The 19,710-nt window shown below is 43.0% G+C and overlaps 1 protein-coding gene across 1 annotated transcript; it reads right to left on the bottom strand.

The window, feature by feature from the left end:
• Positions 1-17,655: 17,655 nt before the first annotated feature.
• Positions 17,656-18,423, bottom strand: LOC146021162 (olfactory receptor 2M2-like). Its single transcript, XM_083154962.1, has one exon. It carries the CDS (start codon positions 18,421-18,423, stop codon positions 17,656-17,658), a length of 768 nt encoding a protein of 255 aa, XP_083011088.1.
• Between the last annotated feature and the right edge of the window lie 1,287 nt (positions 18,424-19,710).

Raw genomic sequence — 19,710 nt, 5'->3', positions numbered from 1 at the left:
TGCTGCGGCAAGCCACACATCTCTACATTCTAAATAATACCCTACCTCCCCCCATTGAGACTGAACATGGACCCCAAACATCCATCAGTCAGACAAAAAACTTAGTTATAGTACATAATAGCACAAATGTCAACCCCCCCTACACCTCCAGCGGGAGTCCAGAAATTGTTATTAACTTCCACTCCTGTCCCTTTCACAAATATTGTAATGGATATAGATAGGCTCCCATCTTAGATGAGTATTTCCAGCGGGACACAAACGGGGTTGTTATTCGCACAGGACCCTCATTAATATTGAGGATGATAGGTGGACCCCCAACGAGCAGTGTACACTGGATATATTCCTAATGGAGGTTCCATAGAGGGTGTGCTACCACTGGACATCAAAATATGCACATATAACAAGAAGAAAAAAGTATGTCCTGGCGTGGTGCACCTACTGGGACTCACACGAATAAAAATGAACTTTTATTAACAATTTTTAAGATAGCGAAATATAAAAACACACAGACAAAACATCAATGCAATGGGTTTAAAAAACGGAGGCTTGAAGGTAACACCAATTGCGCCCACCACTATGACCTGATAGAGGGCCTTATTTTGGTTCATTCTTTCTGACAAAATCCTTCTTAGATGGACAAAACCATGTGCACTGCAGGGGGGCAGATGTAACATGTGCAGAGAGAATTAGATTTGGGTGAGTAATTTTGTTTCTGTGCAGGGAAAATACTGACTGCTTTATTTTTACACTGCAATATAGATCTCACTTTGAAGTAAAACCCCACCCAAATCTAATTCTCTCTGCACATGTTACATCTGCCCCACCTGCAATGCACATGGTTTTGCCCATCTAAGAAGGATTTTGTCAGAAAGAATGAACCAAAATAAGGCCCAGAGTGAGGAGATCCTCACCAGTGTGGTGGGCGCAATTGGTGTTACCTTCAAGCCTCAACTATACTAACTTGCAGGGGGGCACGTTGGAGCTCATTATTTAAATCCAACATTACCGCTCCACATTGGGAATAGGATACAACGCCCTGAGCACTCTAATAGAGTCATAATTACTGCATTTGCCACATAAACCCTGAAACCCTGATATTGTGTGGATAATTATATAATATTATTTCTGCGGCCATTACACCCTGCAGTAAATTAAATTCTCCTGTCTCGCTAAAGGTGACATCACTATAGTGGTCCCGATTTCTTTTGGGTAGATAACCATTGATATTTTGCGGGTGGTATACTGATACCCTGACTAATGGTGATAAACCACTTTAAGAGCTACTCCTAGTTCCTTTGCCTGCACAACGTGATGTTGACATACTAGTCGACATGACAAGTTGACTAATGACCAATATCTACCACAGATACACCAGTCGACATGAAAACCTGATCATGATTTAACACCTGCCATACTGGTGCTGCTTCCGCCAGGTGCAATCCCAGCAAATGTATCAGCATATACTGGCAACATTGTGTTTGATATAGTTGTTTCCATTCTGCATGATACTTGTATTTTTAGATACGTGTGACATTTAGAGAAGTCACGCACATTGCCGCAAATTCATTTAGCAATGGTGCGGGATTAAATGACTTCCTAAAGTTAAAAACAATTAAAGAGACAGAATGTGTAATTTTCCCAGTGGGAAGTAATTGATATCGGTCAACATCTGTGTTGATCTTTTTCAAAAAACCTTCTGCCAGCCTACGGAAATAAGCAGTAGCTCAGGCAGACACTAAGACAACAGGTCGCACATCACTGTGGGGATAAGGAAATCATTAGTGGCCAACATCTACATATTGAACCTTCTATTAAGGATAGCCATCAAAACCCCCCTAGTGAGAAACAATTGATATTAGTTGACATCAGTGTCAACCACTCCAAAAAGAGTCTTCTTCCTGTCTGCAAAAATAAGCAGCAGCTCAGGCAGACACCTAGGCAACAATTGGGACACCACTGTTGGGACAAAGGAATTATTTGTGGCTTGCACTAATATATTGTGTTAACCGAACGGATATTAAAACACCATACTACTATCAGTTCTATGCACCTTTACACTGGGGAATACAGCCAATAAGACACTATCATATTGAATCTTATACATATTACAACAAGAAGTGTCGGCTAATATTACCTGTATACAGATACATTTAAATAGTCAAAATTTGTGTGGAGTCAGTGAGCCGCCGTTTTTTAAACACATTGCGTTGATGTTTTGTCTGTGTGTTTTTATATTTCGCTATCTTAAAAATTGTTAATAAAAGTTAATTTTTATTTGTGTGAGTCCCAGTAGGTGCATCAAGCCAGGACATACTTTTTTCTTCTTGTTATAGGTATTTCCAGCAGGTACTCTGCTGTTTTTGTGTGGGAGACAGAAGGGGGCACAGGGCCACATCTTTTAAAAAAGTAATTGGCTAGCAGTCGGCCTCAAATGTCTGAACTTACATCCATTCGCATGCCGCTGCATATATTCACGGGGCGGCGGCGGGCGAGTGTTCGTTCAGCCGACAGATGGCTTTAGCCCGCTCGCTAAACACAGCTGGTAACTTGACAGATAGGAGCTGATTGGCTGGCTGTTTATCACACTCCATTGTATCACTTTTTAAAGCTTGATACACCCTATGTCAAAATCAACGTGTATGCTTGTAGGCTTCTTTCTCGCACTCCTTTTGACTAGGTGCGTTTGGAATGCAAATCTGATTACTGGAAATACCACAAAAAAAGTACTAAAAAAGTAACAATTTAATAAGGAAAATCAATCAATTGTGTTATTGAAGATCACAGCAATGAGAAATGCACCCTTAACCCTTTGAGCGCCAGCGTTGCTGTGAGCGATCCTCAAAATGTCCGCTAAAAACGGCATCGCCGCTCACGGCGACTGTTCTTTTGGTATAAATAGATACAAATGAATCAATAAACTGTGTAACAAATCAATGAACTGAAGTTTAGTTAAATATTGCAGCCCAAAAAAAAAAAGAACAGTCGTTGTGCGCGGCGCTGGCGTTTTTAGCGGATATTTTCAGGATCTCTCACCGCAACGTTGGCACTCAAAGGGTTAATAAGAAAAAAAGTTTTGTCAAATGCCCTTGGCACTCGAAGGGTTAAATCATTCTTCACAAATTGTTAAATATTGTATTTTATTCTCCCCAGTAATCTCAGCAGAGCCTGTTGCACATCTATATTCCGTAGACTGTAGATGAGAGGGTTTATGATGGGTGTAATTACTGAGTACAGTACAGAGAGGACCGGTTCTAGAACACCGGAGAATTCTGACTGTGGTAACATGTACACAGACGCACCGGTACTATAGTACGTAACGACCACGGTGAGGTGGGATGAGCAGGTGGAGAAGGCCTTCTTTCTGCCAGTCTTAGTTTTTATCCGCATGATAATCTTGATAATTTTTATATACGATATCAAACAGAACATGACTGGCAAAAAGGCCACTATCAACAACTGGATATAAAAAACAATATAAAACTGTTCAGTGACCCCGCAGGAGATGTTAATCAGGGCTTTGGCATCACAGAAGAACTGGTGTACGGTATGTGACTGGCAGAAGGACAGACGGGACACTGGGATTGTAAACAAAAGGGAATTTAAGCACCCTGATATCCAGGTGCCAGATGCCAATAACAGACAGCGATTCCTATTAAAGATATAGTGATAGTGTAAAGGATGACATATAGCAATATACCGGTCATAGGCCATAATGAATATTAGAAAGTCTTCTGTAGAAGCAACTAAAAGATAAAAGTACATCTGGGTGAAGCATTGTGCGACGGACACTGTATTGTCCCCAGATAGTAACATATACAGCAGGTTAGGGACAGTAGTGGTTGTATAACAGATATCTAGTAAGGCCAGGTTACAGAGGAAGAGGTACATGGGGGTGTGTAGCTGGTAATCAAAATGTATCAGTGTAATTATAACAGAATTTATGAACACTCCAAATATATATAGGAAGAAAAACACGCTGGTGGTTAATAATGTATAGTCTGATTTGGCGTAAAATGGTAACAAGAGGAATTCTTTAATGTAAGTCTGGTTCTCCATGTCATGGTCAAGGTCCTCTGTAAAGAAACATACTTATTGTTTGAATATATAAGTATGGCTGTGTGATTATCATATGGTCCTAAGGAGAATCACATACCCGGAGCTCTGTCTCTTGTACCTCACTGTATAAATGTCAAAGTTAGGCCGCCAGAAGCTTCCACGCGTGGGATAAAGATCTAGAGCAGGCGGAGGATTTTCCATAAGGCAAACAAGGCACCTGCCTAGGGCCCAGCAGGTCCCAAGTGGCCCCATAATGATATCCTGGCTGTCCATTACATTCCCAGAGAAGTATTGCGTGACCACCGCATGATTTGATGACATCACATGGACCCGCCCACACTCCCAAAGTCCATTTGATGTTCTTTGAAAGGATACAAATGGCAGTCAGGTTACTGTAAATGTGACACAGGTATTAGGCCTACTTCCAAAAGACAGAGCGCCTGATTCCGATTTGTACGCACTGACGATATTTATGCATCTGAGCATTTATCGGTAGTCTGAGCACGCCCCAAGGCACTCTATCGATGCCGCCTGCAATCAGCAGCAAAAATATATAGTACTACGGATTGTTGGAGGGAGGAGAACCCCAAATCGGTATCTCAATACAGGAAAGTAGTGATTTAAAAAGACATTACATTGAATTCAATGTTTTTAAAGCTAACACAATTTGACCCATCACTACTATGTACAGTATTGTAACTACTGAGGAAGAGAGGGATCTAGGTGTCACTATTTCAGGGGACTTAAAGGCAGGTAGGCAATGTAACAAAGCAATGAAGAAGGCAAGTCAGATGCTTGGTTGCATAGGGAGAGATATCAGCAGTAGAAAGAAAGAAGTAATAATGCCACTGTATAGGTCATTGGTACGACCTCATCTAGAGTATTGTGTTCTGGAGGCCATATCTCCAGAAGGATATAAATACATTAGAGACTGTACAAAGACAGGCAACTAAAATGGTGCATGGCCTACATCACAAAACGTACCAGGAAAGACTAAAAGATCTTAATATGTATACTTTAGAGCAGAGAAGGGAAAGGGGGGACATGATAGAAACTCTCACATATACCCAAGGGTTATAACAAGGTACAGGTGGGAGACATTCTTCACAGGAAGAGGAGCAGCAGAACACGAGGACATGCACTGAAACTAGAGGGAGGAAGATTCAGGGGAAATGTGAGGAAGAATTACTTCACAGAAAGAGTAGTAGATAAGTGGAATAGCCTCCCATCAGAGGCTGATAAACAGTAGTACAATTTAAACATGCTTGGGATAGGCATACTGATATCCTTACAAAGAAATAAGGATCAAATATGGTTTGCGGTAACATGTTTAAAAAAGGGGCAGACTAGATGGGCCAAGTGGTTCTTATCTGCCGTCACATTCTATGTTTCTATATTACAGTGTAAGGTTGTAGATTGTTCACATCTCACCTGTATAATGTAATAGAGCAGTGAACAGGGCAGGGATGTCCATTATTTATACAGGGTGGATCGCTATTCACCTAATTAAGATGTTACTATGGGGAATAGCAATCAGTGAATGACTTTACCATTGCATTTTGCCTTTGGGTTTTAATTATAAAGTTTTCAGACATAAATCAGCAACATTTTACATTCTCTCTGTGGAACATTTATCCTATTGGTTTTAGGAAAAACACTTAAAACTTGTGACAAACTATTTAATAATGTTTCTTTTTTACAATATTTGATTGGATTGTTATATTTTTATAAATAAAAGAAAAAGGATATTGTATTTATGTGATTAAAAAGGGTTCCAGACACTGGTTACAAAATGTCTAGGTTGACACCATTTCATTGACATGCATTCAGTCATCGGGGTCAATAGGTTGACAGGTGAAAGAAAAAACCACATCGGGCGCAAACACTATGGTAATTCACCCTTGGAATTAGGGAATATATAGCGATTTTCACATATGGCTGCTCCCAATTAGCAAATTGGAGGATTTGCAATAGGTAGACACAATAGGGGAAATAGGGAGTGTGTATGACTGATCACACACACCCAGAGAGCGCCAGACAATTGGATAATTATAAATGTAATAAATTTATTTAAATAAACAGCAATAAAAATGTATCACATCAAATGTAACATATAATAAAATGAATAAAAGAAAAAAAGGTACATTACACTCCCATGGGATATATAGCAACAGGTGGTAGTCCCGATATTTAGAAATCACCTCTTAGGTGTAAAATATACGTCAGATCCAGCTCAATTATCACAGATGTTGAATTTTTTGTGTAGATAACACATCACATAAAGAATGTAGTGGCTGATATTTAAGGATATGCTCAGTCTATTAAGCAGACTGCTCTAGCTTAACCGCCGGCTGTCGCCGCCTGTTGACGACCAGCCAGTTTGTGTGTCGGCGGAGAGCGAGCTGTCTGCCTCCGGCAATCAGCTAAGTTGTTGCACGCTGAATTGCCGGGAGGTTGGAGCGGTCCAATGAATGCTGCAGGTAACTCACCCAGGACTTTGTGCCGATGTCCGGCTAGCGTGTTCAGTGCTGGCGGCGCTGGGGAGACCTTAGTTTAGCAGGTAATCAGCTGGAAGAACGATCGTTTTCAGGAGCTGGAATCAATGACGCTGGAGCTGCAGTCACATTGGGAGTGCACCTTATCTCTGTAGCTTGGCTTGACGCGTTTCTCCGCTGTCACAGTATGTAGCGGTTTCTTCAGAAGGGTATAGCCTTCTGAAGAAACCGCTACATACTGTGACAGCGGAGAAACGCGTCAAGCCAAGCTACAGAGATAAGGTGCACTCCCAATGTGACTGCAGCTCCAGCGTCATTGATTCCAGCTCCTGAAAACGATCGTTCTTCCAGCTGATTACCTGCTAAACTAAGGTCTCCCCAGCGCCGCCAGCACTGAACACGCTAGCCGGACATCGGCACAAAGTCCTGGGTGAGTTACCTGCAGCATTCATTGGACCGCTCCAACCTCCCGGCAATTCAGCGTGCAACAACTTAGCTGATTGCCGGAGGCAGACAGCTCGCTCTCCGCCGACACACAAACTGGCTGGTCGTCAACAGGCGGCGACAGCCGGCGGTTAAGCTAGAGCAGTCTGCTTAATAGACTGAGCATATCCTTAAATATCAGCCACTACATTCTTTATGTGATGTGTTATCTACACAAAAAATTCAACATCTGTGATAATTGAGCTGGATCTGACGTATATTTTACACCTAAGAGGTGATTTCTAAATATCGGGACTACCACCTGTTGCTATATATCCCATGGGAGTGTAATGTACCTTTTTTTCTTTTATTCATTTTATTATATGTTACATTTGATGTGATACATTTTTATTGCTGTTTATTTAAATAAATTTATTACATTTATAATTATCCAATTGTCTGGCGCTCTCTGGGTGTGTGTGATCAGTCATACACACTCCCTATTTCCCCTGACAGGTGAAAGGTAGACTAAATACTAAAATCTACCGATCCTTTCCTGATCTCTCTCCCTCTATCCTCACTCATACCTCCAACTGTTTCTCTGCTGTCTACTCTTGGATGACCCAGCACTTTTTTAGACTTAAAATATTAAAGACTAAGCTGACCTCTTCCCACCCTCCTGCATAAAACCTGACAATCTCTCAACCTAACCTGTCTAAGCTCACTTCTTCGCCTTCTGTGTCACCCCAGTCTGTCTAACCCTCCCCTTTAGAATGTAAGCTCTCACGAGCAGGGCCCTCTCTCCTTATGTGCCTTTCTTAGAATATATAAACCTCTGCCACCCTGATAATTGCTTCAGTGTCCTGTCCCCTGGTGCACATATCCATATTAACCATGTACTTGTCCGAAACTGTCTTGTACTGTAATTTGTTATGTGTTTTTGATTATAACTATGCTCTGTAAAGCGCTGCGGAATCTGTGTGCGCTATATAAGAAACTGTTAATAAATAAATAAATAAATAGACACTGCTTTAGGTTCAAAAGGTCAATAAGTTCAAAAGGTCAACATGAAAATGTCGACACACATATGATTGACATGAGTTTTTTCGGTACTTGTTTCCTAGCACGGCCACACCGATTTACATCGGGGTGGTCATGTCGGAAAAATCGGGTCGATCGCATCGCATGCGATTTGGTCGCATGCGATGCGTTCGACGCGACCGACCCGATTTTGGACCCGATTTTTTGATTGAATGAAATGCAAATCGGGTCCCTGGGACCCGATTTTACATTGGATTCAATGTAAAATATTCCCTAGACCCCCAAATTTAACGACGTAAACCCCACCCCACGATAGACGCCAACCCGAAGCGTGGCGAGCGCAGCGAGCCCTCGAGGGGCGGCGGTGCGCGTCCTCCGACCTTTTCATTCCCCTACTATCCACTAGGGCGTGGAGTGAGAATAGAATAGTGTGGCGAGCGCAGCGAGCCTCCGAGCCCGAAGCGTGGCGAGCGCAGCGAGCCCCGCGAGGGGACGCGGATACCTGTGAAGCCCGCGAAGGGACGCGTTTACCTGTGAAGGTATCCGCGTGCGCTCGCCACACTATTCTATTCTCACTCCACGCCCTAGTGGATAATAGGGGAATGAAAAGGTCGGAGGACGCGCACCGCCGCCCCTCGCGGGCTCGCTGCGCTCGCCACGCTTCGGGTTGGCGTCTATCGTGGGGTGACGACGGGGACATCTATAATGTGAAATGGGTCATATTGGCCCATTTCACATTTTTCACATTTTTTTAAAGGTGAGATGGACTTAATCAAGTCCATCTCATCTTGTGCCATTATAATGGCACAAGACCGACGCGATCCTCACGATTTCAATGTTAAAAAATATTTTAACATTGAAGCCTATGGGGAAATCGGGGGCATCGCGTCGGTCGCGTCGGGACCAATGTTAATGGTCCCGACCGACGCGATGCCCCCGATATTGTACCTTTGCCGGCAAAATGGACCTGATTTCAAAGGAAATCGGGTCCATCGTGTGGATCGTGTACCTTAACTTAAAGGTACACGATCCATAAGATTGTGGCCGTGCTAGGAAACAAGTACCGTTTTTTCTTCTTTTTTTCAAATTTGTCATCCTTTACCATCCATGTGGAATACTATGGGGAATTGTAACCTGTGCTAAATGCAGCGCCGGTGGAGCGAGCCACCTTGCCCACATTGTGACAAGTGGTGCCAGCTTCGCCGTACTGTACACTATTTATGGTCACGCGGTTAAACATAGAAAATGACATCAAAGGCACAGACACTTGGCACAAATCAAAGCCACGAAGGGTCCTTCCTAATCTGGCATTGGTGTCTTTCTCCTTATAGCAAATTTTAAATTGAAGGAATTCCAATATTTGCCTAAAACATTATACAACCATTTACTCTGACTATTAAGATGTTATTTTCTTGTTGATGCAAAACACTTTAAGGATGGAGCAGAAATAAGCAGACCACCACTATAACCGCTTGGAGAATTAGGTCCAAGCAATTGGTGGTTTTTGGTGCCTTGTAAGGAGTGGGAAAAATCTGGAAACCAGTGCAAACAATGTCCTTTCTGGCAAGGGTTTCCCCAATTGAATAGTCAATACCACTTCTTTCAAATATTTTATTGAAGATATCAAATAGGGCAATAATACACGTGTCTTGGTCATCTGCTACAGCAGTTCAGTTACATAGTAGGTCCAACACCTGGAGAAAGTAAAACTAAAAAAACAGAGAGCGTACTGTATTGATCTAATTATAAATGTATTTATTAAAAATATATATAACCTAATAACATACACATAAAAAAAGAATAATGATATTAAAAATACAATTTATAATTCATTCAATAATTAATAATGGTCAGCAGCATCCACTAAGTTATACAATTAATCTGATGTGGGTGCCTCAAACCCATTTTAGCACATTATAACCATCCATTAGAATGAATAATGTTCCAAATAACTTTCAAAGAAAATACTGAGAGTTTGTATCAATAGTACAAACAATAGAAATGATACCAGTTGTGGCGAGGGGGCTGCCAGGCTGGAGTGGTCCAGACTCCTAAACAGTGGTATTAAATGGAGGTAGCCCTGCGCTCACCCTCCGGATATAACTGATGTGACTGTTGTCAATTGTAAATGAGAGATGTGACACACTGGATAAATATTAATAATGGATTTATTGACTGTGCTGACAAACAATAAAATAGCAAAGAAAACCAGTGTGCTATGTGGTAGTATCAATACATTGCTACTGGGCAATAGGCTGGTACAATGCGGATGGTGGTGGGGGATAAGGGTATGGGGATGACTCAGTGATGGGGTGTATCACAGAGTGAAGGGTGAAGTACAGTCTGTGGTGGTTAGGTCAAGGTGAGAGTGTAAATGTCACCGGGGGCTGGCGTCCCTAACCTCCCGGTGGTACACTCAACTCTCGGTGTCACTCGACGCGTATCTGTCCTTCTTCACCGGCGTGTGCGCTTGCAGCCGGCAGCTGTTCCACACTGCTCTACGGCGTCTCCCGTCACTTCCGGGTTCGGCTGGTGGGCGTGCGCCCGGAGTGCAGGTTCTGCCGGAGCTGTGCGCACTCTACTCCTGTGTCAGGAGGAGACTTTGTTGTAAGTGTTGATGGGAGATGGAGCTGTATCCAACGCGTTTCGGCGGCAATTCGGCCTTTTTCAAGGATGTTGTATCAATAGTAGTTGAAGACAATATACGGTACTTATGTAGTAACTGGGCTGCCGATTTTGAAATCGGGTCCATCGCATCGCATCGCACCCGACCATATCTCATGCGATGCGATGCGATGCGATGGACCCGATTTTTCCATAGGATTCAATGTTAAAATGGACTGAGTCCATTTTAACATAGAATTCAATGGGAAAAGGGGTCCTTTTCATACCCCTACTATCCAAGTGGGCATGGAGTTGGATATAAACCTGTGGCGAGCGTAGCGAGCCACCGAGCCCGAAGCGTGGCGAGCGTAGCGAGCCCCGCGAGGGGACACAGAATACTGTCCCCTCGCGGGGCTCGCTTCGCTCGCCACGCTTCGGGCTCGGTGGCTCGCTACGCTCGCCACAGGTTTATATCCAACTCCATGCCCACTTGGATAGTAGGGGTATGAAAAGGACCCCTTTTTCCCATTAAATTCCATGTTAAAATGGACTCAGTCCATTTTAACATTGAATCCTATGGAAAAATCGGGTCATCGCATCGCATCGCATCGCATGGTCGTATGCGATGCGATGCGATATCGCATCGCATCGCATCTGATTGTATGCCTTAACTTAAGGCATACAATCAAAAAATCGGCAGCCCAGATACTACATAAGTACCCAATATACGTGTTCTTTGGTATATTAGCCTAAGTGGCTGACGGCAGTAGAATGTGATCTGCACTGAAGGTGATTATTATATTACTGGCTGATGATATGATGCAGTGGTGTGATCACTGTTGAAGTATTAGTGCACTGAGGATTGCCGCAGGTCTCCTTACTACTGCCGTAATGCATGCAGATATTCCCAGAAAAGGAAGCAAAGGGGGAGGCTGTCCCAATTGTATTGGAGTTAGTAAAGGTATTAGTGGATTGTTCAGATGCAAATTGTAACTTTCTTGACGCGTTTCTCCATCCTTAAAGTATTGACGGTTTCCTCATCTTCTGAGGAAACCTTCATTACTTTAAGGATGGAGAAACACGTCAACAAAGCTACAATTTGCATCCGAGCGATCCACTAATCCCTTTACTAACTCCAATACGGGGTGTCTGTCATATCCCTGGCTTCAACAGCTGTCCCTGGTGCCTCCTCCCCCACCACCCCCCTGCAGCAGGAAGGACATCCGGCTTTGACATGCTGCTAGGGGGAGGAGGAATTTCACAGAGGACAGGATGGGACTAGTGGGGCCGCCTCTGTGGCGGGCAGCGGGTGGCGTTAAGGAGTCCATAGATTTCTATAGGGTATCGCCACCCAAACTTGGCGATACCCTGGCTGGCAGAGACATGGCAGCCAGGTGTTAGTACATTTGAAAATGCGGTATAACTGCATTTTTCCCGTAGTACATCCCATCCACCTTAGCTTTGTATTTCAAAATAAGCAAAATAAGGGATGTATTTTTCCTTTACCTGGGATATAAGTATATCAGAACAATCATCATCCAAAAATTGGTAAATATATCTGAGGCCATGACGATGCCAGCCACAAATAGATGCATTATCCTCGCCACGTAAAAATGTTGGTCAGTAAGGGCCGAAACCAAGAGGGCTGCATAGAAAGGCCTCATCTCTTCCTCAGTGTTTGCCAAGCTAAACATGGGGCATAAATCAATGGATTCTCCCGTATCTCTAGAGGGAGAGAAACACGAGATGTATGCAGTATAATCGTCAGGTCAGTTTGCTGTATAGAAAATTGTTCTAGATCTAGGTGCACATAACTATTTGTACCGCTAACCCAATCCAAAGCATATCTGTAATTGGCCCCCATGGCATAGTCCTCAGCACATGGTAAGTTGACTCCGCCCAGTATTGAAGGTTGCTGTAATTTAAATAATGAGATTCTCTGGCATTTGTTTGCCCGTATAAATTTAGTGAGGGCCGTATTCAATATATGAGTATCAGGCTCTGTCAATGCAAATGGCAGCATCTGAAGTGGGTATAAGAGACATGGAAATGAAACCATCTTATATAAATGGCATCTTTCCAAATAAAAGAGAGGCAGATGCTGCCATTGTAAAATATCCTTTAAGATTTGACTAATGCAGTGGGAAATATTACTATCGTAAAAGTCAGTAAAAACTCGTGTTCTGCGTAGTCCTTGATACTGTAAGTAAACAATCTTTGGCCCAGGCAAAAGGAAACGTAGAATCCCATCCAAACCAATCCATGCATTGCATCGGGACCTAAAGCTAGAGCTTCAGATTTATTGTAGTTGATTCAGATTCAGATTCGTTTATTGTCATTGCCCCATGACAGGACAACAAAATTAAGTTTTAACATCTGACTGTAAGTTGATCAAATAAAAGTGGCAAAAGATGATTTCGGCTCCCTAAAATACAATAACAAGTCATCTGCGGATGCTGATACCTTACCATTATGACACCCTATCAAGATCCCTTCCCAGGACATCTCAAGAGCAAATGTGCGGATCAAAGGATCCAGTGCAACATTGAAAAGTAAGGGTGACAAAGGACACCCTTGCCGTGTACCTCTGTTTAACTGAAAGCTGGACGTATTAAGCCCATAAATAAGCCATCGGTCGGGCAGAGAGCATACAAAATATACCTATAAACTGAGGACCAAATTGTTGAATATGTAGTGTGCGGAGTATGTGGGACCAGGAGACGCGGTCAAAATCTTTATCAGCATGGCAACTAACAACCAGATACAGTAGTTCCGGAGTTTGAGAGTGACAGAATGCAGCCATTAGCGTCCGTCCATATGTTGTGCACCGAAGTCCTATTTTTTACAAGACCATTTTGAACAGGATGTGAGGTACATTGTAATACGTGTTGGAGACGGTCTGCTATATGGCTGCTTCGTAAATAGTTTCATATCCTGATTTCAAAGCTATATACAGACTAGTAGGGCGACATGAGTGCACGACCAAAGGCTCTTTATTTGGTTTGGGAAATACAAGTATTCTAGCATCATTAAAACCTGCAGGTGGTGAGTTTCCTTGTAGTAAAGAATTAAATAAAAATGTCAAATGAGAAAACAGTTGCGGAGCAAGTAGCTTATAACATTCTGCCCTAAATCCATCAGTGCCGGGGGATTGTCCTATTTTTAGTGACTGTATCAGTAGAAGCAGTTCCATGTCTCTAACCGGTTAGTTAACCTTCTCTTACAGTGGGTAGATGATCTTTTTGTAAGGAATCCAGCCCTAGCGTGGTATCATCTGCGGGAGAGGCATACAGTATATAAAGATTTAGAATAGTTCAGGAACAAGTATCAGTGGTCATAATATAATCTGTTGTGCGCGGTTGAGGAATATATGAGGGGACGAATATGACCTGATTACGTTAGCCAATAATTCGCCTGATTTATTGCCTCTTCTAAAACATTTGTTACGTAGAAAGTCATAGGTATATTGGGCCTTTATCATAGGATGGTATTCGGACTGATCATAGAATGACTGTAGGTCAACAGTCATAAGGTCGACCACTATTGGGCGACAGTCAAAAGGTTGACATGGTTAAAAGGTCTAGTGACAAAAGGTCGGCAGGGTTTAAAGGTCGACAGGGTTTAAAGGTTGACAGACAATAGGTCAACAGGGTTAGTAGGTCGACAGCTAAAAGGTCAACATGGTTAAACAGTCGACCTGGAAAAGATCGACATGCTAATTTTTACAAAATTTTGAGCCGACGTGCTGACAGGTGATATTTCATGCCCTACCATCCACTAGGGCATGGAGGGAGCATAAAATAGTGTGCCGAGCATAGCGAGGCACCGAGCCCGAAGCATGGCGAGCGCAGTGGTAAACTTAGACAGTGTCCATGTCGACATAGACACCCTAAAAACATTAAAAACTCATGTCGACCTTTTCCCATGTCAACCTTTTTGATGCCTTTATATTCATAGAAACATAGAAACATAGAATTTGATGGCAGAAAAGAACCATTTGGCCCATCTAGTCTGCCCCTTTTTTTACCCTTCAGGTAATCTGAACCCATTTTGATCCTTATTTCTTTGTAAGTATATTTATATGCCTAGCTGCTGCTAGGCTGATCTTCCTTGCAAGATGCTCATCGTCTGCTGATCCGCTCTGCCAGTCCCTCCATTGGTTGCCTGTATATTACCGTATTCAATATAAAACACTTCTACTTGCATATAAAGCATACCTCCCAACTTCTGTGTTGGGGAAATAGGGACACTCGCCACGCGAGCGCCCGAAAAGGGGCGGGGCTTATGCAAATGAGGGCGCAGCTTATGCTAATTAGCCGCAACCTCATTTTCATACGAGAATAGACGCTGTGCGCATGGGGGGTCTCCCAACTGCCACCCCCTGCAGCGGGACAATGCCTGCCGCGGGTGGGACAGCGGGACAGGACCCGAAAATCGGGACTGTCCCGCTGTAATCGTGACAGTTGGGAGGTATGTAAAGCTATTAACCATACTACACCAGCTTATATCTCTGCACTTATCACAAAATATCTCCCATCTCGACCACTCCGCTCTGCACAAGATCTTTGTCTCTCATCTGAGCGGATCACTAGCTCCCATTCACTATTACAGGACTTTCATCGGGCTGCTCCCATCCTATGGAATGCCCTTCCATGCACAATAAGACTCTCCGCTAGCCTCCAAACTTTCAAGCGTTCCCTGAAAACTCACCTCTTCAGGCAAGCCTATCATACTTAAGTTCTACACGCATAACCCTCTGAGGCACTTATGTATTATATAGCTTCCCTTCTGGACTTGTAACTTGTTGGGACTGCTATCCTATTACTGATGCCTGTCCTTGTGTTTCCCTCCTATATACCTAATAGATTGTAAGCTTGCAGCAGGGCCCTCTAACCTCCAAGTCTGTCTGTTACCCAGTTTGTTTTATCACTGTCTACTATTGTAAAGCGCAACGGAATCTGCTGCGCTATATAAGAAACTGCAAATAAATAAATAAATAAATATGCCTATCCCAAGCATGTTTAAATTGTACTACTGTCTTAGCCTCTACCACCTCTGATGGGAGGCTATTCCACTTATCCACTACCCTTTCTGTGAAGTAATTCTTTCTAACATTTCCCCTGAACCTACCTCCCTCCAGTTTCAGTGCATGTCCTCGTGTTCTATTACTTCTTTTCCTTTGAAGAAAATTTCCCTCCTGTACTATGTTAAAACCCTTGATATATTTGAAGATTTCTATCATGTCCCCACTTTCCCTTCTCTGCTCCAAACTATACATGTTAAGATCTTTTAGTCTATCCAGGTAAGTTTTGTGATGTAGGCCATGCACCATTTTAGTTGCCCTTCCCCACGGTTTTCCGGAGTATTATGTAATAGCAGCGTTGTGTGTTTTAGTTACATTTCTGCACAATTCAGTCAACTGTGAGGCTAAAGAGTGGTGTCTCCTGGATACATATATACATGTGCATGCATAGAGAATTAGATTTGGGTGAGTTGTTTTGTTTCTGTGCAGGGAAAATACTGACTGCTTTATTTCTACACTGTGATATAGATCTCACTTTGAAGAAAAGCCCCACTGAAATCTAATTCTATCTGCACATGTTATATCTTCCCCCCTGCAGTTAGGGTTACCAACTCATCCCTTTAATTCGGGACACATATTAATTACACAGGTTCTGCGGCAATTTAAAACCAGGTGAAAGCCAGCCACAGAACCTGTGTAATTAATATGTGACCCGAATTAAAGGGATGAGTTGGTCACTCTACCTGCAGTGCACATGGTTTTGTCCATTCGAGAAGGAATTTGCCTCTGAGAGTGAACCAGAATAAGGGCCTAAATGAGGCTGCCTGAAAACCACCTATCCCGGAATCCCTTATTACAATAGGATCTGAGGCTTTCCAGTGGGTCTCGTCAGGCTTCAGCTGTTTAAGAGTTGATAATATTTTTTTTTCCTTTTAACAGGAGTGTTGAGACCTTCTACATTCCGGGTCACAAACCTGAGCACCGCTTGTTTCTTGAGAGGATCAGTTATAGACCTTGCCATGTTAGCCAATACCCACTCTAGGGCACATAATGAACAGCCGCCTACACATACATACCAACTACCCTATCAGTCCCAGTGAGCGGATATGTGGGAATCAATAGTTGACCAAAGTGGTAACTCAGAAAAAAGAAAGAATTGTGCCTATTGTATGTGTGTATAAAACAATAAATTATCAAAAAAGTGTAAGCTTGGCAAATGGCATATGGTGATAAATTGATGCAAAGCCAACATATTATCAGGGTACAGTACTGGTTCCTATTAGGGATGGCCATCGACCATCGATGATTCGAAATCATCGATGGTTCATGGCCGATGTCAAATACTTTTGCCATCGATGGGGGAGTACCAGATGGTTTCCCTCCATCGATGGAATAGCAAAACGATGTTTTGCTGTTTTTTTTTCCAAAGTGCCGGGACACGGAGCATAGCTCCACCCCGGACACCCGCGAAGCCCCGCCCCCCGTGTTTTGATTTGCCCAGAGGCCAATCAATCAAACACAATGGATGACCATCGATGTGTAAAAATATCGATGGTCATCCATTGCATAGTTAAGCACTATCGATGGCCAATTGCCAAATTGCCATCAATGGCAACCATCGATGGCAATGGCAACGATGGCCATCCGTAGTTCCTATGCAAACCAAAAAGCATTAATGAAGAGCATTGAGAAAAATTTAATTTTGCTCAATTTTGTGTATGCGCATACTGTATTTGCGCAGATCCCAAACATCGGGGGATGCATGAATGAGTCTGAATAGGCCCCATTGTGTAGTGTGTACCCAGCTTTATACATATGTAAAGAAATGATTGACGCATGCCCCCAAAATATAGCTCCAATTTTTGGGAACCTAATATTGACCAAGGCTTCCATAATGCAATAAGCCAATAAAAGCAGAGTATAGCACTATGGACGTTAAATTTTATCAAACAATAAATTACAAAATTTGATTGTTATTCACATTTTATCCATTCTTTAATATACTGTAGTCCCTTATTGTTGAGCGCTCAGTTTTACCCCAAGTAGTCTCAGCAGAGCTCTCTTCACATCTGTATTGCGTAGACTGTAGACTAGAGGGTTTATCATGGGTGTAACAACTGCGTACAGTGCCGTAAAGACCGGTTCTAGGACATTGGAGTATCGTGACCGTGGCATCATAAAGGCAAGCATTCCCGTTGCATAGTACATAATAACAATGGTGAGGTGGGATGAGCAGGTGGAGAAGGCCTTCTTTCTGCCGTCCTTAGACTTTATCTTCAAGATGATCCTGATTATTTGTATATAAGAAGCCAAACATAACATCACCGGGAAAACTCCAAACACCAATAATTCCAGATACATTACAATATAAAACGGCTTTGTGCTTCCACAGGAGATGTTAAACAGAGCTTTAGCCTCGCAGAAAAACTGGTATATGGTACGTGACTCGCAGAAGGACATGTATGACACTGGGATTATAAACACAGATGAATTTAGGCATCCTGATACCCAAGTTCCAAACGCCAACAAGAGACAGTGTTTACTGTTTAGGACATAGTGGTAGTGTAGAGGATCACATATGGCAACATATCGGTCATAGGCCATAACGAATATTAGAATATTCTCCGTAGAGGCAATGAGAACATAGAAGTACATCTGGGTGAAGCATTGGAGGAAGGAAATTGCATTATTTCCAGACATTAACATGTGCAGCTGTTTAGGGATGGTGGTGGTTATGTAGAAGACATCTACTAAGGCCAGGTTAGAGAGAAATAGGTACATGGGGGTGTGTAACTGATCATCCGTATATATAACAGTAATTATAATAGAATTGATGAGCACTCCAAATATATATAGGAAGAAAAACACGCTGGTAGTTAGCTTAATATAATCTGATTTTGTATAAAAAGTCAACAAATGGAATTCTTTAATATAAGTTTGGTTCATCATGACATCTTCATGTTGTTCTACCGACATGGGAACGAGAGAGATTATTCTCTTCCAATGTTCTATGGCTTTGGAATGCTGAATTGAAGTTCTAAGTTTGTAGTTCTCTCTTGGATTCCAAGAACCTATGTAGTCTTCCTATAAGTGTCTACCTGTGTTCCGGCATTAAGACTGCCTCATAGAGTCAGTGTGACTGCAACGACAAAGTACTGTAGGTCGTTATCTGGCATGTGGGACTTACACAGGGCATAAAGTGGTCATACAGAGGTGGGGGAACTCATTTCTCGATGCCACCTAATTACACCCGCTCCCCTCCTCCCATTAGGCAGAGACAGGGCCATAGGTAGGGTTTTTGGCATCGCCCTGCAAACTACAATGCTTTTCTGTGAGAATTAATGTGCAGGGCCAATGTGGAGGTTAAAAGGTTCCATCTCACCATTAGAGGTGGTGGAACTCAGTTCCACCCTGTTCCCCCTCACTTTAACCCCTGGACTTACAGCAGTTTTCATATGTGGTTCAGATTAATAAGCTGATCTCTGAGTTACTCCTGTCTCACAGCTGATACACATTCCACCCGAGAGCCATCGGAGGTCACAAATGACCCATCCCAACATGTGACACCATGAGGTTGGGATGTTGGGGACAAGAAATAGCTAACCACCCAGACTATGCTAAAGATACTAAGGATATTCCGAGTGTCCATGTGGTGACATTCAACAAGGAACAAGGAGAAGGTGAGAGCCTAGTGTGGCCCAAAGACGCTCCAGGTAGCCAGTCGGGGGGGGGGGGGGGGGGTTGGTTGGTATTTATGGGTCAAGACACCCCTAGGCACAATATTATTGGGTGCCAGCTTCCATCCCATCCCCAGTGAGACCCCACTCCCTAAAGTTCTCGTTGGTTTACACTCTAGCTAAGAACCTTCTCTTCCCGGATCCCGAAATTATGTTTGTGCCCATTCCTGAGACCTCCCCTGGTGCATCATGGGGTTGTAGTCTTTGTTCTGTGTTTAAATTGTTGCAGCTGAAATGGGGCACTGGAATCCTCTGATGCAGGATACCATTCCGGTCACCTTGTATACCAAATACAGATGCCACAGGGCAGCAGGGATGTTTTTACAGGCGG

Source organism: Crinia signifera, chromosome 7 (assembly GCF_055691185.1).
Source record: "Crinia signifera chromosome 7, ASM5569118v1, whole genome shotgun sequence".
In the NCBI taxonomy this organism is placed as follows: domain Eukaryota; kingdom Metazoa; phylum Chordata; class Amphibia; order Anura; family Myobatrachidae; genus Crinia; species Crinia signifera.
Note: the sequence above shows the minus strand (reverse complement) of the source record. Positions and strands in the feature narration are given on the sequence as shown.